We start from the raw sequence: 27,538 nt of genomic DNA on the forward strand, positions 1-27,538 counted from the left end.
CCAGAATAAGATACTGCCACCCACTGATAACATATTCCAACCACAGGATTTTTTTTTTTAAATGGTTAGTGAAGGGCGCCTGGGTGGCTCAGTTGGTTAAGCGACTGTCTTCAGCTCAGGTCATGATCCCAGGCTCCTGGGATCGAGTCCCGCATCAGGCTCCCTGCTCAGCAGGGAGTCTGCTTCTCCCTCTGACCCTACCCCCTCATGCTTTATCTCATTCTCTCTCTCAAATAAATAAATACAATATTTTTTTAAAAAATAAATAAATAAATGGTTAGTGAAGCTCAGAAAAGCTCAAAATTTCCAACCTAAACAAAGAGCTTGGTAAAGCTGCCTTAGAGCAAAGAAAGATTAACAGAACCAAACTAGAAAGTGAAAAATGTCAAGCAGAAATCAGGATATTGTAGGGAAAAGGTCATATTTATTTCTTTAAATGTAAAAGGTACTGATGTGTGATACTGATTCATGTACCTTGAAACACAAATTAAGAACCAGTAAATTTGTCATATAGAGCCCAGAACACGTGCTCACTCCCTAAACACCAACTAAAAGTCCCAAAGTAAAAGGAGAATCCCTTATCAGATTAGATATTTTAATAAAGATTAGGAAATACTCACCGAAGATTCAGGATCAGATAATTCATCCAATAATTTCCTTGCATCCACCACAGCTTGATAGAGTCTCAAATTTTTGCCATCAGAAGCAACAAAGCAAGCACTTGCAGAATTGCAGTATGTGCCTGAAAGAGTAAAGGCTTTGCATTATAATATATAGTTTATTTTTATTTTGGGCTGAAGTATGAGAAACCTATTCACACTTTTCTTTTTAGGCACAACCATGGTCCAGAATCATAATTAAACAGATAAAATTAATGGATATAAAATTATTAACAAAATAATTCAATAGAAAATATGTTACGAGAGGGGGAAAAAATTAAAAACAAACTTCCGAAAATTCTAAACGTAAGTCTGAAGTCTACATTCTCAGTACTTACTAAAAATCCTCCTAATAGTGACAAATATAAACCATTTTCTGTATTAAAAAACAGTTTAAAAGCTTTTATTAATTTCAGAATTAAAATGAACACTTACCAAGACAATAGCTGGGAATAAGAGTCGGAAGCCAAGCAACATTAGAGAAGGCTGATGTATGTAAAGAGTTAATTCGAGCCAATTCGGATACTCCTCCAGTGTAGGACAAAGGTCCTATTGGGTCTACACGCCACAGAATAAGTTCACTATATATTGCATTCGGGTCATGAAATGTACGTGTTGCTGCATTTCTAAGAGGTTGTTTCGAGGAAACTTTTATGTGTCTTACAGGATCCATCAATCTACTTACTTTATTGTCTGAGTCCCACTGACAGTCTAATTCAGGAGTCAACAGAGCATTGTGATGAGAGGATGTTAGTAACAATGGTAAAACTGAATGACATGCCAGGTCATTGAGGTGAAATCGATGACCACAGTATCTAAACTTGTGAGATACAGTCAGAACAGTGGTAAAGGCAGACTTATCTGCAAAAGTGACTGCCCACTGATTTAAAGAGCCATCTATGTGTTTGGAGACCATCATTACTGTAGGAGCTAAAATGTTCACGTTTGTAGTGTGTGATCTGGAGTGCAGCTGTGATCCGTGAGGACTGCCCACAGCCATCATCTCTTGGTGGAACCGAGTGTGGGGAGAATCTTTCGTAGCATTGATGCAGGCATACATCATGATATTTTTACTAAGAGAGCTCGCATCACCAGATGGAAATGCAACAGGAATCCGAGAAGAAAAAGAAACCTGAAAAACACGGTATGAATTCAATGTAAGTAGTTTTCCTCCTCTCAAAAAGTCTTCCAAAAATGCTTCCATTTTCAAAATGTCAAATCTCAGTTTCCTAGGAAAACTATCATCTTCAACCTCTTTTCGTATAATTCCTTTCCCCTATTTATGTAATATGTATCTCTATTTGCGGCCCAAGAGAAGCCTGAAAATCAAGGAAAAGTTTCAAGTGCCTTACTTGTACAGCTAAATGACCACACCACAAATATAAACAGAAATGAAGTTCAGAATGATAATAAATAAAGGTAGCTAGATTTACTTAATAAAACTGGGGGGGGCACTCTGAGTCACATATTTAGGGTAGTTTTATTAAGTTTATTCAAAATATTGTGAATTCCCAGGAAAAAAGCCAATGCACATATATTCAAATATTCAGTATCACATTTCAAAGCCAAATTCATTTTACTTTGAATTAACCAGATTTATAAAATTTGTGGTCATTGGTCCCCCTTTGGTAACAAGAATAAGTATTCTCTTCTCAGTTGCTTCTCAAAAACAAACTCTTATGAGTATTTCTGAAAACATAGTAAATCTGAATAGCATCTTTTCTAAGAAATGTAATAATTGCTTCATCAGTAAAATATACCTGGACTTGTCTAAATATTCCAGGATTATATTCATCCAAATACTTTACATGCCATACTAGAAAGGTACCATCTACAGGGTGAATAGTAAAAAGCATGTCAGGATTCTTATTCCATTCAGTTAGCAGCATTTCAATCTTCCGATCAAGCAGGACTGTGGGCAGTGGCATTGGTACACTAGGTCGTGAAAAGGTTCTGGGACTTCCCTCTCTTTCTCCATCTTCATGTTCCGATGATCCTGTACCTGCCTCAGATTCTCTATCCAGGGATAACTCTGAATCAGAAAATAAATTTATCAGTACTGAACTATCAATAGAATACTATCTTAAGAAATTATAAATCCCTTTTCCAATTTATGGCCAGGGGGAGGGAGGGAAGGAGAAAAAACAAAGAAGAAAATCATTTTCTGGTCTAAACTGAAAATTACTATTATTTCTTAACTTTAAAGAAATCAGAATTTCATTCATGTTATCATTATCATTAGCAAAACTTGCTCCCCAAAAAAGGACATGGCTTCCAAAGTAATATATTACTCAAAGCAGTATGTATAACAAAGCATACAGGGCTAGATGGTAGCTGGTCCATAGCAGATAGTCAGTAAATGACTGGAAAAGTAAAAAGAAGAGCAGGAAGGAAGGATTATAAACTAAAAGTGGCATCACAAAAAGCTGCTGACTTGCCAGAAAGAAAAGCCTGAACGTGGAATACTAACCATGGTCTAGCTTCAGATGCAAACCCCTCTCTCTTTCCTCCTGTGAACATTCCTCATCTTCTCTATCTCCTCCGTCACTTTCATGATCTATCTGCTTCTCAGAAAGTTTTCGTAATTGCTGCATAAATATTTCAGTAGATGAAGTAAAATGAAACTCTTTGTTGTTTAACCAATGAACCACAAAGCCCCCATTTCCATCATCAATGTTAAATACAGTGCCAACCAAGACATTTGGAATATCTGTGGGGAAAAAAAGGTGAAATTTCAATATGAATTTTTCATGTCTTTATTTTTTTTTAATTTTTCATGTCTTTAAAAGGATTATTACCAAGTGCTTTATAAAGACTAACTCTATACTTACACAGAAAAGGTCAACATAACTCCAGCAGGATTTGTACAAACTTTAACTGAATTTAATGGAAAAGTAAATATTACAAATTAATGGCACAGACTCAAATTACTAATGGAATTAAATTACTAACTTAAAAAACCAAATATACCAAATGCATGAACCTGTATTAAATCCTGGTTTGGGGGTGGAGGAACAGAAAAATAAAACAGAAAAGCAGCTATAAAAGACATCTAAGATAATTGGAGAAATATAAGTTTAAATATGAACTGGATATTAAAGATTATGGAATCACTTCTAATTTTCTTAGGTATAATAATATTGCGATCATGTAAGAGAATTTCCTTATTCTTAGCAGATACTTTCTGATGTAAGTGTGATGTGCCATGACATATGTAACTTACTTCAAAAGATTAAGAAAGAATTTCACTCACACATGCCCACCCCCCCCAACACACAGAGATATATACAGAGAGAATAAAGCAACTGTGACAAAATGTTAGCAGTTGTTCAAAGTAGAAGAAATGAGCGTTCACTGCAGTATTGTTCCAACCTTTCTAAATGTTTGAAACTAAAAATTTGGGAGAAAATAATGCCAAAGAAGAACACCGGAAGACAAGCAAACTTCTAAGTGTATTAACAGGTTTCCTCCATTTGGGGTAACTGAAATTCACAATATAGATTAGTTCATGTAAAATAGTAAAGCTAAAAAAATTAATCTCCTTAATCCCAATTTATACTACAAATAATCCATTCAACAGAAAGCAAAAATGAAAACAAAAAACCACTGTCCTCTGCAAAAAGATATGAAAGTCTAAAGATAAAATGCACAGGATATTGTGGTGGTGCTCTATTAATATATATCAGTGTTAAATAAAGTTCCAAGTTATTCTTTTTTTCTAATTCCTGGACAGTCTTGGTTTTTGAATAAAAATGAAACAAATCATATAAAATAGGATTTGTAAATTAGGACTACTATAAAACAATACATCCCCTATTCTTGCTAAAAATATTTCACCTAAACCTTATCATGAACAGGGGCACCTGGGTAGCTCAGATGGTTAAGCGTCCCTTCAGCTCAGGTCATGATCCCAGGGTCCTGGGATCGAGCCCCACACCAGGCTCCTGGCTCGGCGAGGAGCCTGCTTCTCCCTCTCCCTCTGCCTCTCCCCCTGTTCATGCACTCTCTCTCTGTATCTGTCTCAAATGAATAAATTTTTTAAAAAATCTTAAAAAAAACACACCTTATCCTGAACAAATATTCAGATTGCAAGATGCTCTAAAAGATAACTGAGAGTTCTTTGAAACTTTTTTATTATGTTAATCACCATACAGTACATCATTAGTTTTTAATGTAGTGGTCCATGATTCATTGTTTGCATATAACACCCAGTGCTCCATTCAATACGTGCCCTCTTTAATACCCATCGCCAGGCTAACCCATCCCCCACCCCCCTCCCCTCTAGAACCCTCAGTTTGTTTCTCAGAGTCCATCGTCTCTCATGGTTCATCTCCCCCTCCGATTTCCCCCCCTTCATTTTTCCCTTCCTACTATCTTTTTTTTTTTTTTTTTTACATATAATGTATTATTTGTTTCAGAGGTACAGGTCTGTGATTCAACAGTCAAAACCTCAATGAGATATCACCTCACACCAGTCAGAATGGCTAAAATTAACAAGTCAGGAAACAACAGACGTTGGCGGGGATGCGGAGAAAGTGGAACCCTCCTACACTGTTGGTGGGAATGCAAGCTGGTGCAGCCAATCTGGAAAACAGTATGGAGGTTCCTCAAAAAGTTGAAAATAGAGCTACCCTATGACCCAGCAATTGCACTCCTGCGTATTTACCCCAAAGATACAAATGTAGTGATCTGAAGGGGTACATGCACCCCGATGTTTACAGCAACAATGTCCACAATAGCCAAACTGTGGAAAGAGCTAAGATGTCCATCGACAGATGAATGGATAAAGAAGATATGGTGTGTCACACACACACACACACACACACACACACACACACACACACACACACACACACAGGAATATTATGCAGCCATCAATAGGAATGAAATCTTGCCATTTGCAACAATGTGGATGGAACTGGAAGGCATTATGCTGAGCGAAATAAGTCAATCAGAGAAAGACATGTATCATATGATCTCACTGATATGAGGAATTCTTAATCTCAGGAAACAAACTGAGGGTTGCTGGAGTGGTGGGGGGGTGGGAGGGATGGGGTGGCTGGGTGACAGACACTGGGGACGGTATGTGCTATGGTGAGAGCTGTGAATTGTCTGAGATACTTTTTTTGACAACTGAGAGGAACTATTGTAGATTATGAGTTTAAAAGAAATGACAATCGAAAACAATGGATCCTGGATCACCACATCAAAAACTAATGATGTATTGTATGGTGACTAACATAACATAATAAAATAAAAAATAAAAGAAATGACAATCAAATGCATAAAAGAAATAATCTGTATTTTAATATCAACTATATATTAAATATAATCTTATCCATGTTCCTTACATACAATAACAGTATTGTGGTCATGGAGGAAACCCCCTTTTTTATTAGAAAACACACTTAAAATATTTTTATAATGTCATAAAATATTTAGGAGATGAAAGATAATGTTGGTGACAACTTTACTTTCAAATGGCTCAGCCAAAAATAAGGGGAGAGTAATCAAAGACATACATACATGGGCAGAAGGGGAGAATAAAAGCATGCAGGACAAGATATTAACAACTGGTGAATTTGGGTAAAGGTTATATGGGTACTCGTTGATCTATGCTTTCAACTTTAATGTAGATTCAAAAAGTATCCTGAAAAAAAGTTGAAGAGGAGTCCTACAATACAAAATTATTTGCATTTAGCAATCAATTTGGTCAAACTATATGTTATATTTACATACAGTACCTATAATACATGTTAAATATTTTTATGAAATGACTTTTAAAATAGTATGTAGTAAGTTAGTAAAAATGGATAAAATTGGTTAAAAGGTGAAGGTTATTTAACAAAGATGCTGAAAGACAAGGCTGAATGGCTACAAGAACATATCCAATACTTAGGACTCAAATATGTGACAGAATACCTATCTGCAGGGGACAATCCTGTGATCCTATTCCATTTGATTAGCATAGTCTATACAGTTAAAAAGCCAACCTTTCTAATATGTTTTGAATTTACTGCATACTATCACTAATTACATTCTATTTGAATTTCAACTAAAGCTCTAATTTACTTAGAACCTTGCTATATACTAGACAAACAGAGGTGCTCAGAAACACTTATTTGCAGTTGTTTCCTGAGAATCACATAGTCTCAATTTAAGAAATGGTACTTTATATTATATTCCTATTTGAATTAAGAAGTATTTTTAAAGGAAACATGGAATATTAATAAAAAATGAAAAACAGATTCTATAAGTAGTCCCACTTTTCTATTTATCTTATTTCAGAATATTTATAGGAACTAAAACTTTACTATCCTTTACCTGTAGCAGGATTGATGCTTGCTGCAATGTGGAAATGACACAGTGCATTTGCATGGTGGGAAATGTGTCTCTGAACTTCATGCGTTGCCATCTGGTCAGGCATTAATTCGGTGTGAGTTACAAGAACAGAAGACCTCCTCTGTCCTTTTCTTAAATTTTTCAAATGGTGTATTGTCTAAAATAGAAAAATAATTGCTAAATCCAACTCTGTAAAGTCTAATAAATGCTGATCCAAGTACTTTTGATTATTAAGGATTTTATAATTTTCCTCTTTGCAAAATCTGAACATTTTAAAGGGAACTTCCTTAACTTCAACTGAACAATTCTGACTATAGTCTCCACAGTTTCTGCAAATTTTATAGTTCAAGGCAGAAGTAGTTGCTCAAAAACACCTCATTATCTACAGAAACTTCTATTAAGATTAGGAGTCCAAAGTCTAGGTTTTTCAGGATAGCCCACTACTGAGACGAAATTTACTAGTCATAACAGTAAAAAAAAAATTCCTGAATCTTCCTACCAGGAAGAAGAGTATTCTCCCCAAAATTCTCACTTACAACTAAAGTTACAGCTAAATAATATATGATCTCTATTATAAAGAAGATAAACAGAGTACAAAAATACAGAATAAGGAGAATCTACATAGGTGAGAGGAGCCATGAAAGTGCTGATTTAAGGGATTTGTTTAAATTGAGGTATGTCTATAGGATAAAAATTCTCCACTAGCATACCCAATGATCTGAACTATTCTAAAAAGAAAAGATCTCCACACCATAACCCCAACTCACAGGACTTCCTTATTCTGTCACCTAACCCACCCCCAATATCATACTTCACAATAAGTTCCCATTCTAGTCCTTTGTTCCTCACAGTCAGCTAAATAAAATGTGGTATCCTCTCAGTTCTTTCTGCATTAAGGTAATACATCTGGTCCTTCCTTTCCAATTTCCACAGCCCTTAGCCCTTTTCATATGGAAAACAGTATCAGGTCTTTGGCGTGTCCTCTACCTCTGGTCTCCCTGCTACAGAGTTGCTTATTCCTTTGATAATAGGGTTAAGATGGATATATTAGAGGCCTCCTGCACCACAATGCCTATAAATTATTTTCATTCAATCTTTGACATCTATCATTATTTTAAATTATATTGGCAAGGCTGGTGTAATACTGGCTGATTATTTTCTCCTAGGAACAAAATGTGTAAGTATATAAAGAATTATATAGACCTTACAGTTAGAAGTTTCAGACAAAAGGATGTCAAAAAGCAAGGCAGCTTATAAATCAATGTTTCTTCTATTAAAAACAATTTTAACATTATTAATAAGATTACTAAAAGGTAGCAAAAATTTGTAAAATCACTGATTATATATGTTTACTTATAACTTTTGCTTTTATTTTATGTAGCAACTAGTAATACAGTTTAACACCTGAAAAGCAATATATTAGGTACCATGGACGATACAAAGATGTCTCAAAGCACTTAGTCTCCAAAAACTCATATGTAATTTGAAGATAAAATGTCACACAAGTATATAAAAATGACTGTAAACATGTAGTAAATTAAGTACTTTGTCTCACTAAATTTCAACAAATACTAAAACAAGATATAACTTTAACTGTTCTGACCTCTGCTTTTAATTTCATTTATACTTTAAATTTTTGGGGGGGAATGTATAAACAGTGCCCAATTACAGATAGTATCAGAGTAAGCCTACTTTATATAAAACTTTTAAGGAGGGGCGCCTGGGTGGCTCAGTCGTTAGGCGTCTGCCTTTGGCTTGGGTCATGATCCCAGGTTCCAGAGATGGTGCCCTGCATCGGGCTCCCTCCTCCGCGGGAAGCCTGCTTCTCCCTCTCCCACTCCCCCCTGCTTGTGTTCCCTCACTCACTGTGTCTCTCTCTGTCAAATAAATAAATAAAATCTTAAAAAAAAAAAAAAACTTTTAAGGAGCACATCTTCAGCCTACCAAACCCAAAAAATATTTCTGCTTGCTGAAACAGCAAAACATTTTGGCTATGCATCCATAAAACTGTTAATGTAAAAGTATAATGTAAAAACAATTAGTAATGTAGGGAGATGTTTGTAACACATTAAGTATAAAAAGCAAGTTATAAAACATTACTGCGTAATATGATCTCAATCTTGTACATAAAGAAAAAATACACATACACACATAACTGGAATAGCTGGATGATAAATTCCATATTTTTCTAATCTAATTTTAGAATAAGCACATATTTGTGTAGTAAGAAGTCACATGAAAAATTAAGAAATCAGCAATTTAGGTTTGGTTTGGTAATTTTCAAAAATGTGTTTATCTCGTTTTATTCCTATAATGGACACAACAGTTTATAGTATAAATAATCTAATTTCATAGGAAGCACTTTAATATATATTGCATTTAAAAATTGGAAAAATTAGTTTGTCTTTGAAATATTAAACTATGGAAATTATAAAGCAATTATATAAAAGTTGACTTGTGTCTAATATCTTAATATCTTTATTCTTAAGAATCAAAATAGTCATTTTTAATTAGAACACACAAGTAAGATTTAATCCTCATGAAACAAAAGCAAAACATTTTTAATTACAACTCGTTTCAGTGTCCTTTATGTGTTTTTCTAATCAAAACTGCTTATTCCTATAGGTTTTCATATTTGACATACAAAATGAAAAAATTAAAATTATACTACTTACCTAGACTACATGTCTGAGATCATAACTATTGTATTTGGCTTCTATGTCTTACAAGCATAAAACAAATTAGTGAGAATTACTTGCTATTAATTTCATCATTACATGTACCAGGTGCACTATCTGCATCTTAGCTTATTAATTCCCAACAAACTCACATATCTTCAAAATGTATTTACCATTTTAAATAATATAGTACCTCAAGAGCATGCTGTATTCTGTCTTTGTGTCTTCCAGCCTGAGTGAGGTTGCTGGCAACACTAGAAGTGGTAGTCTCACAGATCTGCTCACCCAAAAGACAATCTTCTGGTAATACGGTTTCTGCCCAGAGTCGGCAGACGCCATCATGGCATGACGTTAATAACACATTACAGACAGAACCTCTAATGACAAAGAGAAGTAAACAAAAGTTACTATGAATGTCAGTGCCACTGATTAATCAAAGGCTATTAATATTTGGTTCTTCACGTATAAAAAGAGCATTAGTGCACAACTAACAGTATGACCAAGAGTAGTTATTTTTCCAGTAATGGTAAGAGATTTATACAGGCTATTTCACACTCTCACCAAATCCCATTTATTACCTCCTCATACCTGCAAGGTGGCAGGCTGAATAAAGGGCTGCAATCAGTTACCATAAAACAGAAGCAACCTAGCTTTCCCTGACACTTTGATTCTTTAAAATCATGCCTTGAACAGCTCAGTTAAATGACTGTATAGTATGCTTCCAACTGCTTATAAATTACAGTGTATGGACAAAGAGAGGTCAAAGAGCGTGAAATCATACACAGTATCACTGTGAACATGAACACCATAAAAACTAGGAAATGATCTTGACAAAGGAGACAGAACTTATACCGGATTACACACGTGCTGCTTGAAAACTAGGCTCTGTGGGAGTATTAGTATCTTCTAAACAAACTAAAGAACAAAAGAAAACCTAATCATTGCAAAGTACAGAATGACCATAATAAAAGTTCATTAAATGTAATTAAACTGCATGGCTTATGGCACTACTTGTGTCATCCTGTATCATCCTTCTTATAATCAAAAGATTATAAACAGGTAAACAAATGAGTATCTTCAAAATAAAACTGCAAGGAGAATGTAATTTCAAACTATAAGTCAACTTCCAATAAGTTAAAATAAGCAAAAATGTTACAGCATCAAGCAGGTGAAGTGCATTAACTGCTCATTATAAAAGAACAAGAAATCATGCTCCCTTTAAAAAAACGCTTATGTGGAATCCAGCTCGGTCAAAGGCAAAGTATTTTGCAAATGTTTTCAATAGATGCAAATAATTTAAGCAGAATAAACTTTTTATTCAGATTCCAAAAATGAATGAATTTCCCATTTACTGAGCACCTCTATAACGTGTGCTGTATTTCCTATCAGGTGTAAACAGTTCACACATGAAATTACCATCTCCCAAAAATAAATACAGATTTCTAAGCAAGCTTTTTTATAACTATATATATGATCTAGGAATCATTTGTATGAGCTGTTCTGTAGTTTGTTTAATCTTCTAAATACTTTTAGGAGAAGCTGAACGATGAGGAAAAAACTTGTAACCATAAATTCTTTGAGAAGATTCTGTTGATGGCCCTAAGAAAAACCTGGCCACTTTATTACTGTGTATGATATGCCTTCCCACCATGGGTATCATTGGTAGTTTCTTACTATGTTTTATTTTCCTTCAGCATATGCTTCCCTGTTACTTGCAAACACTTCCTTCCTGGAATCTTTTACTACCGTTGCTACCACTATCAGCTAACACAGCCTAAGCCCACACTACGTGTAAAGGCCTGCCGTAAATACTTACATGCACTAGCATAGTGAGTATCACTACAACTCTCCAACGTAGGTACTATTACCTAAGAGAGGAAAACTGAGGCATAGAGAGCTTAAGAAATTTAGGCAAAAGCTCACAAAGTAGTAACAACAGCAGGATTTGAGTTCAGACAGTTAACATCCAGAGCCCATGCTCTTCATTTCCACCAAGTCAACGCACTACAAAGACCTCCGCTTTCATTGTTTTTACAAATATGTAAGTTAAACACACCAAAGTTACAGGACACATTTGTCTCACCTGGGCATATACTTGCTAGTTTTACACCATGAGAAACCTGCCACAGCTCGGGGATGTGCCAAATAAACATTTGTCTCACCTGGGCATATACTTGCTAGTTTTACGCCATGAGAAACCTGCCACAGCTCGGGGATGTGCCAAATAAACAAAGGAAAATTGGGTAGATGCCTGTCTCCTTTTCACTTCATGATGATCCTGAGGTATAATTGAGGATTTCCAGCCAGTCATAGGATACCATACTTTCAAAAGACAATCATCCTGCAAAAATATATAGGTCAATATAAAATTAATCTGAACATACACAATTCAAAATGTAAGTGATTTAGAGAACCTTTAAAAATTAAGCTATCTGTAAAAAGTTAACGTGAGCTTTATATAGCACAAACTCGTGTAAAATGTTTATTACCCTAAAGAATACTACTCTTGAAAAATAAATGGGCAGTTCTCTCATTATCAATCTCCTCTACATAATGGTGTTTTTCAAATAGAAACTGAAGTCAAATTCCCTCATTTAAACATGTAGGGGGTCACTGTAGAGAAGATTCTGAAACCAGATGCCCTTGGATAAAATAAGAAAGATGCCATGTTATTAGTCACTGTTAACATTCTCTCCTTTTCTGAAGACATCTGTAAGGGTGAAGACAATCCTTTTTAAATATGAACTGCTTCTTAGATTCTATGTCAGGAATCAGCAAACTTTCCCTATGAAAGGCCAGACAGTATGGAAGGCTTTGGGGACCGCATAGTCTCTGACACAAATTCTCCTTTTTTTTTTCTTCTTACAACTTTAAGAACGTAAAAACCATAGTTTTCTGATCCCTACTCTTAAATGAAGTGAAGGCACTTAGGTGGTTGTCAGGAATCACCTCTAAGCCCATAAATAAGATACTTACAAGTATAACAACAGGCACTGACTTTATCATTTTACTTAGTTCCAAGAATTTTGTTAAAGGTCAAAATAGGGATGCCTGGGTGGCTCAGTCGGTTAAGCATATGCCTTTGGCTCAGGTCATGATCCCGGGGTCCTTGCTCAGTGGGGAGTCTGCTTCTCCCCCTCCCTCTGCCCCATCCCCACTCATGTTCTCTCTCCTTCTCTCTCTGATAAATAAAATCTTTAAAAAAAAAAAAGGCCACAATAATTTTATCTTATTTAACAGAAAGCATCTACTTTATACTACTTTATCCTCAATATGAATAGAGTCTTGAGGGAAATAATAAAATGGTATCATTCATGCAAAAATCTCACTCTATGAAACAATGTAGTCCTATACATGTATACATGTATACTCTACGAAATAATGTATTCCTGGAAAGTGCGTGTAGGTCCAAATACTATCATCTAGACTAGACAAACGTTTCTGTTTTTTGTTTTTTTTTTTAAGATTTTATTTGACAGAGAGAGACACAGCGAGAGAGGAAACACAAGCAGGGGAGAGGGAGAAGCAGGCTTCCCGCCGAGCAGGGAGCCCGATGCGGGGCTCGATCCCAGGACCCTGGGATCATGACCTGAGCTGAAGGCAGACGCTCAACAACTGAGCCACCCAGGCGCCCACTGTTTTTTATACCATCTTAGTACTTATTTTCAATTTATACTGCATAATGTATGTTTCCACTGAGGTCTCATTTATTTGGATACTTGAACTATAAAGCAAATTTCTTTAAGTGCTTAGTGTGAGACAACCACTTAACAATATACTAGTTGCTTTCCTCCAAGTACCTTCTTCAACTTAGCATCATTTTCACCCAACCAAATTTACTGCACAACCTACAGCAGTGGTTTCAGGCCCCATACCATGAAAACCATAGAGGTACCTCAGAGCCCCCTCAGCATTCATAAAAAAAAAGGCAGAGTGCCTCCATGCACAGGTGGCGTTCTAGCCCCGTTCTTCCACCCCACCAGCAACCCCTCACTCAAATGGAGCAGTCCCATTTTCATCTGTTACTGCCTAAAACTAAAACCACATAAAGTGAATTAGAAATCATTAACATAAGATAGCTAGAAAATTTCCAAATTACAAAAAAAGAAGTAAAACTGTCTTTATTCACTAAATCCTAATAAATCTACAAAAAAAAGAAGACTTACATCTGATAACAAGATCATAAGACTAAAGATCAAAACTCAAACAGCAATTCTCTTTCTACATGTTAGAAATAATTGGAAATGCAATTTGTTTAGATGCCTTTTACATTAGGAAAACAACAAATCAGGTATAAAATATGTACGCTAAACACTATAAAACACTGTTAAGAGAAAGAAAACCTAAATAAAAAGAGAAACATACCATCTTCGGGGATTTGAAATACAAATGTTACTGATCCAATTCTTCCCAAACTGATCTATAAAGATTTAATGTGAACACAGCCAAAATCACAGCAAGCTTTTTGTTAGAAACTGACTGCCTCATTCTAAAATTTGTATGACATCAAAGAAACAATACCACCAAAAATATATAAAGATTTTATTTATTTTATTTGAGAGAGAGAGAGAAAGAACATGAGTGAACGGAAGGAGGAGCAGAAGGGGAGGGACAAGCAAACTCCATGCTGGGCAGGGAGCCCAACGTGGGCCCCGATCCCATGACTCTGAGATCATGACCTGAGCCAAAAAATCAAGAGTCAGACACTCAACTGACTGAGCCACCCAGACACCCCCAACAAAAATATTTTTAAAGAGAAAAACAAAGAGGATTTACACCACCTGATTTGAAAACTTACTATAAAGCTGTGGAAGGTAGAAAAGACGGTGTCCTGAGCTCACCTCCTCTGACAGACATACCAAAGCAACAACTACATGCATGGCAACTCTAAAAACAACTTGAAGACTACCAGAACAGATCTTCCACGGCTAACTGTAGAGAAGGTCACAATGAAAAGTGTAGGAAGGGCAGAGACTTGACTGGAAAGAAATGACTTTGAGGAAATAATAGCTGAAAACCTCCTTGATGTGGGAAAAGAAAAGAGATTATCCAGACCCAGGGAACAAAGAAAGTTCCAAACAAGATGAATCCAAGGAGGTCCACACAAAGATACATAACAATTAAAATGGCAAAAATTAAACATAAAGAGAGTATCATAAAAGCAGCAAACAGTTGCATACAAGGAAAACTCCATAAGGTTATCAGCTGCTTATTTAGCATAAATTTTGCAAGCCAGAAGAAAGTGGCATGATATATTCAGAGTGCTGAAAGGAAAAAAACCTACAACCAAGAATACTCTACCAAGCAAGGCTATTCAGAATTAAAGGAGAGAGTAAAATCTTCCCAAATAAAAGTTAAAAAAGAGTTCATCACCACTGAACCAGCCTCACAAGAAATGAGGGAACTCTTTAAGTGGAAAGAAAAGGCTATAATTAGAAGAAAATTAGAGTGACACCTGGGTGGCTCAGTCAGTTAAGCATCTGACTCTTGGTTTCAGCTCAGGTCATGATCTCAGGGTCATGAGATCAAGTCCCATGTCAGGCTCTATGCTGGGCGTGGAGCCTGCCTGGGATTCTCTCTCTCCCTCTCCTACTGCCCCCTCCCATATGCTCTCTCTCAAAAAAACTAAAAACAAAAACCATAACAACACAAAAAAGAGCATTACATAGTAATAAAGGTTTCAGTCCAACAAGAGGATATAACAATTGTAAATATCTATGCACCCAATATAGGGGCACTAAATATATAAGGCAAATATTAACAGACATAAATGGAGGAATTGACTGTAATACAATAATAGTAGAGGACTTAAATACCCCACTTGCGTTAATGGATAGATCATCCAGAAAGAAAATCAAAAAGGAAACAGTGGCTTTGAACAACACATTAGACCCGATGGACTTAACAGATATATACGGAACATTCCACCCAAAAACAGCAAAATACACATTCTTTTCAAGTACACATGGAATATTCTCTAGGATAGATCATGTTAGGCCACAAAGCAAGTTTTTAAATAAATCTGAGAAGACTGAAATCCTATCAAGCATCTTTTCTGACCACAACAGTATGAACTAGAAATCAATGACAAACAAAAACAAAAACAAAAAACCTGTGGGTGGCAACACATGAAGGTAAAACAACAGGTTACTGAACAACCAATTGGTCAATGAAAAATCAAAGAGGAAATACCAAAAAATACATGGAGACAAATGAAAATGAAATACAATGGTCCAAAATCTGCAGGAAGCAGCAAAAGTAGTTCTAAGTGGGAAGTCTGAGACATACAAGTGTACCTCAAGAAACAATCAAAATCTCTTAACCTTACAACTAAAGAAACTAGAAAAAGAAGAACAAAGCTCAAAATGAGTAGAAGAAAGGAAATAATAAAGATCAGAACATAAACAAATGAAATAGAGACTAAAAAAGAATGGAAAAGATCAACTGAGATTAAGACCTGGTTCTTTGAAAAGATAAACTTATTAAGCCTTTAGCCAGACTAATCAAGAAAAAAAGACAAAGGACATAAAATCAGAAATGAAAGAGAAATTACAACCAATACCACAGTAATACAAAAAAAAAAAATTAGTTTACCACAAAGAAAACTATATGCCAACAAATTAAACAATCTAGAAGAAAATAGATAAATTCCTAGAAACATCAACGTCCTAAGACTGAATCATGAAGAAATGAAAAATCTAAACAGACCAATTACTCGTAATGAAGTTGAACTGGTAATCAAAACACTCCCAATACATAAAAGTCCAGTGCCAGATGGCTTCACAGGTGAATTCTACCAAACATTTAATACTTCTCAAAGTATTCCAAAAATAGGAGAGGGAGAAATTCTTCCAAATTCATTCTATGAGGCCAGCATTATCCTGACACCAAAACCAGACAAAGACACACACACACACACAGAAAATTACAAAAATAAAATAAAGTTATACAACTCTGGGGGAAAAAATTACAGAGCAATAACCCTGATGAACATAGATGCAAAAATCCTCAACAAAATCTTAGCAAACCAATTTAAAAACAAATTAAAAGGATCATTCACCAAAATCAAGTAGGATTTACTCTAAGGATATAGGATGGTTCAATTTATGCAAATTAATCAACGTGATACATTACATTAACAAAATGAAAGATAAAATTCCTAAGATCGTCTCAATAGATGCAGAGAAAGCATTTGACAAATATCCATTCCTGATAAAAACTCTAAACAAAGTGGTATAGAGGGAACATACCTTAACATTATAAAAGCCATATATGACAAACCTACAGTTAACATCATACTCAATGGTAAAAAGTTAAAAGCTTTCCCCTAAGACCAGAAACAAAACAAAAATACCCATTCTCACCATTATTACTCAGGATAGTACTGGAAGTCCTAACTTTGGCAATCAGACAAGAAAAAGAAAGAAAAGGCATTTTGAAGTAAAATGTTACTATTTGCAGATGATATACTACATATAAAAAAACCCTAAAGACTCCACCAAAAAACTATGAGAATAAATGAATTCAGTAAAGTTGGAGAATACAAAATCAATATACAGAAATCTGTTGCATTTCTATACACTAATAACAAAACAGCAGAAAGAGAAACTAAGAAAATAATACCATTTACAACTGCATCAAAAAGAATAAAATAACTACGAATAAATTAACCAAAAAGGTGAAAGACTTGCACACTGAAAATTATAAGACCCTGATGAAAGACATCAAAGAAGATACAAATGGAAAGATACACCATGTTCATGAATTGGAAGAATACTGTTAAAATGTCTACACTACTCAAAGCAATCTAGAGTCAATGCAATCCTTATCAAAATACCAATAGTATTTTTCACTGAATTAGAACAAAAGAAATCCTAAAATTTATATGGAACCACAAAAGACTCTGAATAGCCAAAGCAATCTTGAGAAAGTCTATACATCTGTCAAGACTCACTGAACTTAAAATATACATTTTATATAAAATATATCAAGTGTATTAATATATTTATTAATATAGTGTATTAAGTATATTTATAGGGCGCCTGGGTGGCTCAGATGGTTAAGCGACTGCCTTCGGCTCAGGTCATGATCCTGGAGTCCCTGGATCGAGTCCCGCATCGGGCTCCCTGCTCACCAGGGAGTCTGCTTCTCCCTCTGACCCTCCCCCCATCTCATGTGCTTTCTCTCTCATTCTCTCTGTCTCTCAAATAAATAAATAAAATCTTTTAAAAAAATGTATATTTATATAAAATCTATTCATATAGTTAGTATGCTATATTAACATAGTTACTTGTACATTAATATATGTTATATAATCATATAAAATATAATTAACGATATGATTATGTATTAGTTATATATACTTAATATATACATAGTTATTATATAATATATTAATATAGTTAATATGCTAACTTAATATAGTATATGAGTATATTTCTATAAACTATATTAGTATATTAAGATATATGCTTTAAATACACATTTTATTTTATCTTAATTATATTTCAATAAAGTTAATTGTAAAAAGGAAACAAGAGGACAAGACTTATGTACAAGGATGTTCATTTTTAATAGCAATAGAAAAATCAGAACCACTTAATGTTCATTAATAATTACCTAATGATTAAGTTAAAATATAGTACATTCATTCATATAATGAAAAATTATGTCACCTTTAAAAAGAATACGCATACATGTGTATTGACACAGCAATCTATGACATATTAAGTGAAAAAAATAATTTAAAGAATATGATCTAATTTGAGTATGTGTGCATATGTGTGTGGTTTACAAAGACATCCAAAAGTCTGAAAGAATATATATTGAACAGAAAACAGTGACCGTTTTTATTGAAGGTAGGACTATTTGGAAGGGGATTTTCATTTTCTCCGCTTTTTTTTTTTGCATGTTTTTTATAATAAATACATACCATGTTTAAAAAGTAAAGATATTTCCATTTTAAAGAAGGGAAAAAGTTAAGAAACCAATCCTTAAATAACCAAAACACTGAATCTAGGAACAGAGAAGTGCTTTCAAGAAAAGAAAAGCTTCTAGAACCAACATTCTGTAGGCTTCTCCTTTCCTTCCTGCCAAAATCACCCTCCTCAAAAATTCTTATCCGAGCCCTAAAAAAAACAATTTTTACTCAAAAGCATAATCCTTTATTTAAAAAAAAGTTTCTGAAGAAAACAGCATTTTTTTAATTTTTTTAAGATTTTATTTCTTTATTTTAGAGAGACAGAATGCAAACAGGGAGAGGAGGAGAGGGGGAGGGAAAGGAAGGGGTAAAGAATCTCAAGGAATCTCAAGCAGACTCCACACAGAGTGCAGAGCCCAATGCAGGGCTTTATCTCAGGACCCTGAGATGGTGACTTGAGCTGAAACCAAGAGTCAGATGCTTAACCAACTGAGCCACACAGGCACCCCAAGAAAATAGTACTTTAAATCATTTTCAAATTTTACAAAATAACCATTATAGAAAGTGTTCAGATAGAAACTTTATAAACAATTTAAATAAATACAGCAAGCAAACTGAAGAAAACAATTCTCGAGTTGAAGATGTAATCAGGTACACCCTGTGTGGGGAAAAAGGCTCTTTAACAAGTAAGACTTTAAAGCTCAGATAAAAAGTTAAAATACTATTAAGCCCAAGAAAATTTAATTTACCACACTTATAAAAAATAGATCTTACTAGTAAAAGTGCTCAGTGAACTGAAATATTAAAAATCCTGAAGGTAATTGAATTTGAGTTCCACACACCTGAAATGAAATCCTGTCATATGTAGCAGAGGCGGTGGAAAATGCCTTCTAGTGGTAGATCACACAGTTACCATCTGTTTCATCAAGTCAGACAAACTTGGCTTTATTAACAGAAGCAGAACAGATTGTGGTGGGGGGGGCGGAATGCCAACATTACAAAGTTATTTTCTATTCTTTTTTCAAGAAAATCTTAATTAGATGTGGTATCTTCTCAAAAATGTGAGGAAATCAGCTTTTTAAACCCGTGACGCATTTTATTAACCTCCAAAGTAACCTTACTAGTAAGGCACTCTTATCTTTCCGTTTGAATTACAGAACACTTAGCTCTCAGAAGAATTGAAGAATTTAATGCAAGGAAAATATGACTAATACTTGGGGAAAAAATAATAGTCAATTGCTAAAGATACTGTAATAAAAATACAAAAAAAAGATATTGAGCATTATGGAACATGCAAACAGAACCGACTTCAAGGAGCTTAAAATCTAGATGTCCCATTTAAGATGTGCTTTTAGTCTTATTACTCAGTTGTGTTTGAAGTATAAATGCATCTTTTAGATTCATCGGAGATGAGAGTTCAAGTTCAGTAAATGTTCAAACAATGAATACTAATCATCTTACATGGGTCAGTAATAGTTTTTAATGTACCACATGACCCTGTCAAAAGACCATACATCCTAAAACAGTCTCAGAGTTCAGCCAGTTGTGACACAGAGCTGAGGCAAATGTAACACACTGAGTAAGCAAAGAGAGATAATCAGATACATTAAGATTATGAGGGACTATTCCAAAAAAAATAAAAGATGAAGGAAAATTCATTCTTATGAAGTCAGCATTGCCTTGACACCAAATCCAGATAAAGACCCTACAAAAAAAGAAAACTACAGGCCAGTATCTCTGATGAACACAGATGTAAAAATCCTCAACAAGATATTAGCAAACCAAATCCAAGAATACATTTAAAAAGTCATTCACCCCAACGAACCATGAGAGACTATGGACTCTGAGAAACAAACTGAGGGTTCTGGGGTGGGGGGGGATGGGTTAGCCTGGTGATTGATGGGTATTAAAGAAGGCACGTATTAAATGGAGCACTGGGTGTTATACGCAAACAATGAATCATGGAACACTAAATCAAAAACTAATGATGTAATGTATGGTGACTAACATAACATAATAAAATAAAAAACAAATGCAAAAAAAAAAAAAGTCATTCACCCCAATCAAGTGGGATTTATCCCAGGGATGCAAAGGTGGTTCACATTCACAAATCAATCAATGTGATACACCACATTAACAAGAGAAAGGATAAAAACCATATGATAATTACAACAGATGCTCAAAAAGCATGTGACAAAGTACAATATCCACTCATAATAAAAAACCTCAACAAAGTAGGTCTGGAGGGAACATACCTCAACAAAATATGAAAAACCCACAGCTAACATCATACTCAATGGTGAAAAACTGAGAGATCTTCCTCTAAGATAGGGAACAAGACAACGATGTCCACTCTCACTTTTATTCAACATAATACTGTAAGTCCCAGCCACAGCAATCAGACAAGAAAAAGAAATAAAAGGTATCCAAATTGGTAAGAAAGAAGTAAAATTCTCATTACTTGCAGAAGACATGATATTATCTACAAAAAAAAACCCAAAGAATCTATCAAAAAACTACTAGAACTGATAAATGGATTCAGTAAAATCACAGTATACAAAACTAATATACAGAAACCTGTTGCATTCCCATACACTAATAATGAGGTAGCAGAAAGAGAAATTAAGAAAATAATCCCATTTACAATTGTAACAAAAAGAATGAAATACATAGGAATAAACTTAACCAAGGAGGTGAAGTACCTATACTCTGAAAATTATAAAACACTGATAGGGACACCTGGGTGGCTCAGTCAGTTAAGTGTCTGCCTTCGGCTCAGGTCGTGATTCCGGGGTCCTGGGATCGAGCCCCAGATCAGGCTCCTTGCTCAGTGGGGAACCTGTTTCTTCCTCTGCCTGCCACTCCCGCTGCTTGTATTCTCTCTCTGACAAATAAATAAAATCTTTAAAAAAACAAAAACAAAAAACATTGATTTAAAAAATCTGAAGGTGACACAAATGGAAAGATATTTCATGCTCATGGATTGGAAGAATTAACGTTAAAATGTCCATAGTACCCAAAGCCATTTACAGATTTAATGCAATCCCTATCAAAATACCAACATTTTTCACACAACTAGAACATATAATCCTAACACTTGCATGGAACCACAGAAAGACCCTGAATAACCAAAGCAACCTTGAAAAGAGAAGAAGAAAGCTGGAGGTATTGCAATCCCAGATTTCAAGATATACTACTAAGGTATTTGATTACTACAATCAAAACAGTATGGTACTGGCACAAAAAGAGACACATAGATCAATGGAACAGAATAGAGAGTCCAGAAATAAACCCATGCTTATATGGTCAATTAATCCATGACAAAGGAGGAAAGAATATACAATGGAAAAAAGACCATCTCTTCAACAAACAGTGCTAGAAAAACTGGACAGCTACATGCAAAATAAAACTAGACTGCTTCTTGCACCATACACAAAAATAAACTCAAAATGCATTAAAGACCTAAATGTGAGACCTGAAACCATAAAAGAAGAAAACATAGGCAGCAATTTCTTTAACAACAAACAGAAACATTTTCTAGATATGTTTCCTGAGGCAAGGGAAACAAAAGCAAAAATTAAACTACTAGAACTACGCCAAAATAAAAAGCTTTTGCACAGTGAAAGAAACCATGAACAAACAAAAAAGGCAACCTAGTGAATGATATATGCAAATGACAGATCTGATAAGGGGTTAATATCCAAAACATATAAAGAACTTATACAACTCAACACACAAAAAAACAAATAATCCAATTAAAAAATGGGCAGAGGATATGTGCCATACGCATTTTTCCAAAGAAGACATAGAGATGGCCAAGAGACATGAAAAAAATGTTCATCACTAATCATCAGGAAATGCAAATCAAAACCACAAAGCGATATCACTTTACACCTGTCAGAATGGCTAAAATCAAAAACACAAGTAATAACAATTGTTGGTGAGGATGTGGAGAAAAAGGAACTCTTGTGCACTGTTTGTGGAAATGCAAATTGGTACAGCCACTCTGGAACAGTATGTAGGTTCCTCAAAAAATAAAAAATGAAATTACCATATACCCCAGTAATTCCACTGGTGGGCGTTTACCCAAAGAAAAGAAAAACACTAATTCAAAAAGATATATGCACCCCTATATTTACTGCAGCATTATTTAGAATTGCCAAGATACAGAAGCAACCTAAACGTCCATCGATAGATGAATGGATAAAGAAGATGTGGTACACATACACACACACACACACACACAGGAATATTACTCACCATAAAAAGAGTGAAATTTTGACATTTGCAAGAACACAGATGGACCTAGAGGGTATAATGCTAAGTGAAATAAGTCAGTCATAGAAAGACATATACCATATGATTTCACTCGTATGTGGAATTTAAGAAACAAAACAAAGAAAAAAAGAAAAACAAAACAAAAGACTCTTAAATATAGAAGACAAACTGGTGGTTGCCAGAGGGGAAGTGGGGGGGGGAATGAGTGTAACAGGTGAAGGAAATTACGAGTATACTTATTGAACGATGAGCACTGAGTAATGTACAGAATTGCTGAATCACTGTCTTATACACCTGACACTAATGTAACACTGTGTGTTAATAATACATCGATAAAAAATATATATATAAAGGAAATCAACTACAAGAAGAGAAGAATCTACAAACCAAACAATACTTTTTATAAATAATTTTAACAGTTCATTTGTCTCGTTTAGAGGATAGGCATCTTGGAATTTGTATTAACGTACTATTCTTAATTCAATTACATGCATTTTAATATATATTTTATAAAAATATTTCATTTGATCATGTCCAGATACAGATCTGTTAAAGAGCTAAATGTTACTCTGAACAAATTCAACGGATTTCAGACGGTTTCAGACTTAAAATTAGTCTGTAACAACAAATGGATAATGATGCTATTAACTGCTTATATACTACAGGATGGTCACATGATCCATTCACATAAACATTCAGTGAATGCAGGCATGCACTGTATAAACTGCTGGGGATATAGTTGGGATAGGGGAAGGAAGAGAGAGAGACAACAAAATATATTTCCTCATTGCACAGAGCTTACATTCTAGAAGACAACAGTAACTGAAGATACAAATTATTGTTTTAATATAATTATGAAAAGTGCTACAAATGAAAAGCATATATGAGAGTATTTCCTTGGGGGGTTTGACCTTGTCTGGAAGGTTTCCTTAAAAAAAAATGGTATTTAAACTGAGAGCTGAAAGATACACAGAAGATGGCCAAGCAAAGAACAGGGAAGGATGCTTCCCTAGAGAGCACACAAGTCAAGAGTCTGGCATGATCTTCAAGGCTCTAAAAAGGCATCGGTGTGATAGATGTTAAGGTGGGAACAAGCTGGGGGTACACAGAGCCATATCCTACAGCAGAGCCTTACCATGGTGAGGACTGTGGTCTTCATCCTCGGAGCAACAGGAATCATGAAAGCATTATGAAGGCAATAGGTTTGGGGGACCCTGGCCGCTGGGAATACACAAGTTCAGGGGACGGTTTCAGAGGCCTGTAAGGCTCCAGAGGCAAGGAGATGCTAACTTGGCTTAGTGGCAGTGGAGGAGCACAGAAATGGACTTCACCCCTAAACCTCAGCTTCTTTCTGTGATCTGAGATGGCTAGAATCCTATGATTCTAAAAGTGTTTAAGTTTATATTTTAATTTATGCACATACAGGTAGGCCCATCCTTTCCATACATATCTAAACTGTCTTTCCCAAGTTATAGGTCATCTGACATAATTAAATGTTACCTTCTTCTTCATTTTTTTTTCCTTCTGATTTCTCGAGTCTCACATTCTCCTGTTTTCCATCTATCTTAGTGGCCATTCCTTCTCAGTGGCTTCTCCCCATTTTTTCCTCCACTTTATTTAATGTTCAAGGGTTCTGGATTTCATCCTAAACCCCATTCCTTCTCCAGCATACATTTTCTCCCTAGTTAATTTCACCCAGCCCCATTTAACTTTAAACACCATCTTTTGCCTAATGAATTCAAACTTAGAATCCCTAACTCTGACCTTTCTAGGGAACTCCTACCTTACTCCATTTGATATCTTAACCAAAATGCATACTTTGATCTGGCTACTACACTCCAGCATTCTGCTATATTTTAACAAGCCCTGCTAATTCCTATCCCAGAGCATTTACACTTGGTATCCCATTGGTCAAAAATACCCTTTCTTCTGAACTTCATACGTTGACCCCTTCCAATTATTCAGTTCTCAGTTTAAAGATACTTCCGCAGAAAAGCATTCTCTAAAGATCATCCACTCTAATAGACACCAAGTCACACTACTACATCATCCTGTCTTAATTTTCTAGATAGCATTTATTAATACATGATTTTTTTGTCTTTCTTCACTACAAGTTAGGTTGCACGCACACAGCAAGCTTGTCTAACCTCTTCATCACAAGATTGCCAACGTATAAAACAGCTCAGGACATGTGGTGTTCAAAAAAATATTTGCTAAACACGTGAAGGTTGTTAATTTCAAGTAAAATTCCAAATTAGTTTTTCAAAAATGCACTATGAAATAGAGAAAGACAAATTTTATATATATATGCATATATCAAATATACACAAATATTAGAGAGTCTACCATGATGTGAATACAGCTATGAGAAGGTTCTTGTATGCTTTGCAATTATGAACTACTAAAGTTCTGAAGTGCATTTCTTTGATAAATTTTCTATGATAAAAGGTACATCAGACGATATATATGTCAAAATACGTGTTTTAAGGAAGACCTGACTGTATACAATAGTGCCACTAATTTTATTTGAAAGAGGGTAGTAGGAAAACATGCTTTGAATGCAGGATAACGTGCACAACATTGCCCAACCTGATGTCAGAGCAATGACCAACTGGGAATATGCTACAGCTGCATTCCAGAATGAACTAGAGTAGCTCTCTGATCACACTGAATTGGTCCTATATTAAATCATCACAGCCTCACCTATGACAGATTCATTAAATCAAAGGAATGACTAATCTTACTAATCATCTGTGAGTATATGGTAACCCTAAGAAACATGAGCAACAAAAAGAACAAATCTGTGGGTATGGCAGGTTTTTTCATGGTCAAGTTTTAGGAGTAGTGGGATGCTAGTTTTTAAAGATCAAAGCTTTAAAAGTGACTGCCTAGTTTTAGAGATCAAAGGCAAGAATTATCTTCTTTTTTAAACAATTTTTCCTGCAATTCTGGTTAAGTTTTCCTTTTATTAACCATGCTTTCCAGACATTATGGAGTTTTTCTTGCATCTCTACATTCTACCTGGAAATATTAAATATTAGGGTTTTATTAATTTGTAGGCGATTTAATTGGCTTATCAAGTTTTTCAGTGTTTTTAAAATCTGTTTTCTTCCAATTTATTTATCATTATTTATTTTCCCCCATTATGCTTTGGTTCCTTACTATCTACCCTGCCAAATCGTTTAGATAGCTCTATTATCTATGAGGGGGAATAAGAGGAGGAAGGAGAAGCAAAGGGGAGAAAGAGGAGGAGAAAGTAGGGAAAAGGGAGAGAGAGAGAAAGCCCAAATGGCAAGGAACTATTAGCAGCCTCTAGGACCTGAAGGAGGCCTCCAAGAGTCAGGAAAAGGCCAAGCCCTCAGTCATACACCTACAAAGAAATAAATTCTATCAACACCCTGAGTGAGCTTGGGAAAGGATTCTGCCCTACTCAAGTTTCCGGGTGAGAATTCAGCCCAGCTGGTGCCTTTACTACAGCCTTTAGAGTCCCAGACCAGAGCACTTATCCAAGCCACGCCCAGACACCTGACCCGCAGAAGCTGAGCTAGTAAATGTGTGGTTTTAAGCAGCCGTCTGTGGTCATTTGTTAATGCAATAACAGAAAAGTAGTACAGATTCCTAGTGATAAGTGCTAGTAGCAAAATTAAGACAGGAAAAGGGAATCAAAAGTATAGTGGGAGGTGGGATGCACTGAGAAGGTGACACTGAAGGCAGTAAAGGGAAAAGCCATGCAGGTCTCTGGGGGGATGAGTTTTCTGGGTGGCGGTGGGGGGAAACAAGTGCAAAAGCTATTTTTTTTTAAGATTTTATTTATTTATTTGACAGAGAGAGAGAGAAAGCACAAGTAGGCAGGCAGGCAGGGAGAGGCAGAGGGAGAAGCAGGCTCCCCGCCGAGCAGGGAGCCCGATGTGGGGCTCGATCCCAGGACCCTGGGATCATGACCTGAGCCGAAGGCAGACGTTTAACCGACTGAGCCACCCAGGCGCCCCAGTGCAAAAGCTATTTTTAGAAAAAAATCACAATGGGTATGTGGCTGAAGTCAGGTTTCCAAGGAGGAGAGTAACAGGAGATAAGGTCAAAGAAATAATGGGAGATGCAGTAAGCATGGGACAGGCCTGGAAAACCATCATAAAGACTTGGGTTTGTAATGAATGAAATGGGAAACTTTCTGACAGTTTTGCACAGACGAGTGACACTATCTGACGTACATTTTGAAAAGATCACTCTAGCCACTGGTTTGAAAATACACTGTACAGGAGGAGCACAGCACAAGCTGGGAGAACCAATTAAGAATTTAATACAGTAATATGAGTAATAAGTGATGGAGGCTTCAAATAGATTATGACCATGGGGGTGGCACAGAAGTGAGCAGACTGTGGATGCATTTTGAAGGTAGAGCCATCAGGGGAGTAGGGAGCAGGGGGCAGAGGTCAGGAGTTCCATTTTAGACATGTTTACTTGAAGACATGTATTGGTTTTATATATGTATGTGTGTGTGTATGTATGTATGTATGTATGTATGTATATGTATGTGTGTGTGTATATATATAAGTAGATATATATAAACAATCAGCCTGGAGCTCAGAGGAAAGGTACAAGCAAAAGATACAACTGAATGCACTTGAAGCCATGAGACAAGATGACATGGCCAAAGGAGTGAG

At 35.5% G+C, this 27,538-nt stretch overlaps 1 protein-coding gene across 7 annotated transcripts in view; it reads right to left on the reverse strand.

Annotated features, from left to right (window-relative positions):
• DMXL2 (Dmx like 2) overlaps window positions 1-27,538 on the reverse strand; it is a 141,726-nt gene that overhangs the window by 71,641 nt on the left and 42,547 nt on the right. For 6 of the 7 annotated variants that reach the window (XM_073877007.1, XM_025883765.2, XM_073877006.1 and 3 more), the window contains 7 exons: window positions 11,842-12,020; window positions 9,873-10,056; window positions 6,984-7,158; window positions 3,130-3,369; window positions 2,420-2,691; window positions 1,095-1,791; window positions 621-742 (listed from right to left, as the gene is read on the reverse strand). In XM_073877007.1, the coding sequence (XP_073733108.1) occupies window positions 621-742; window positions 1,095-1,791; window positions 2,420-2,691; window positions 3,130-3,369; window positions 6,984-7,158; window positions 9,873-10,056; window positions 11,842-12,020 (1,869 nt within the window). The other variant, XM_025883768.2, reaches the window with a different exon arrangement.

This window comes from Callorhinus ursinus, unplaced genomic scaffold (assembly GCF_003265705.2).
Source record: "Callorhinus ursinus isolate GAN/ISIS: 27379988/994484 unplaced genomic scaffold, GSC_fseal_2.0 scaffold25, whole genome shotgun sequence".
NCBI classification, from domain to species: Eukaryota; Metazoa; Chordata; class Mammalia; order Carnivora; family Otariidae; genus Callorhinus; species Callorhinus ursinus.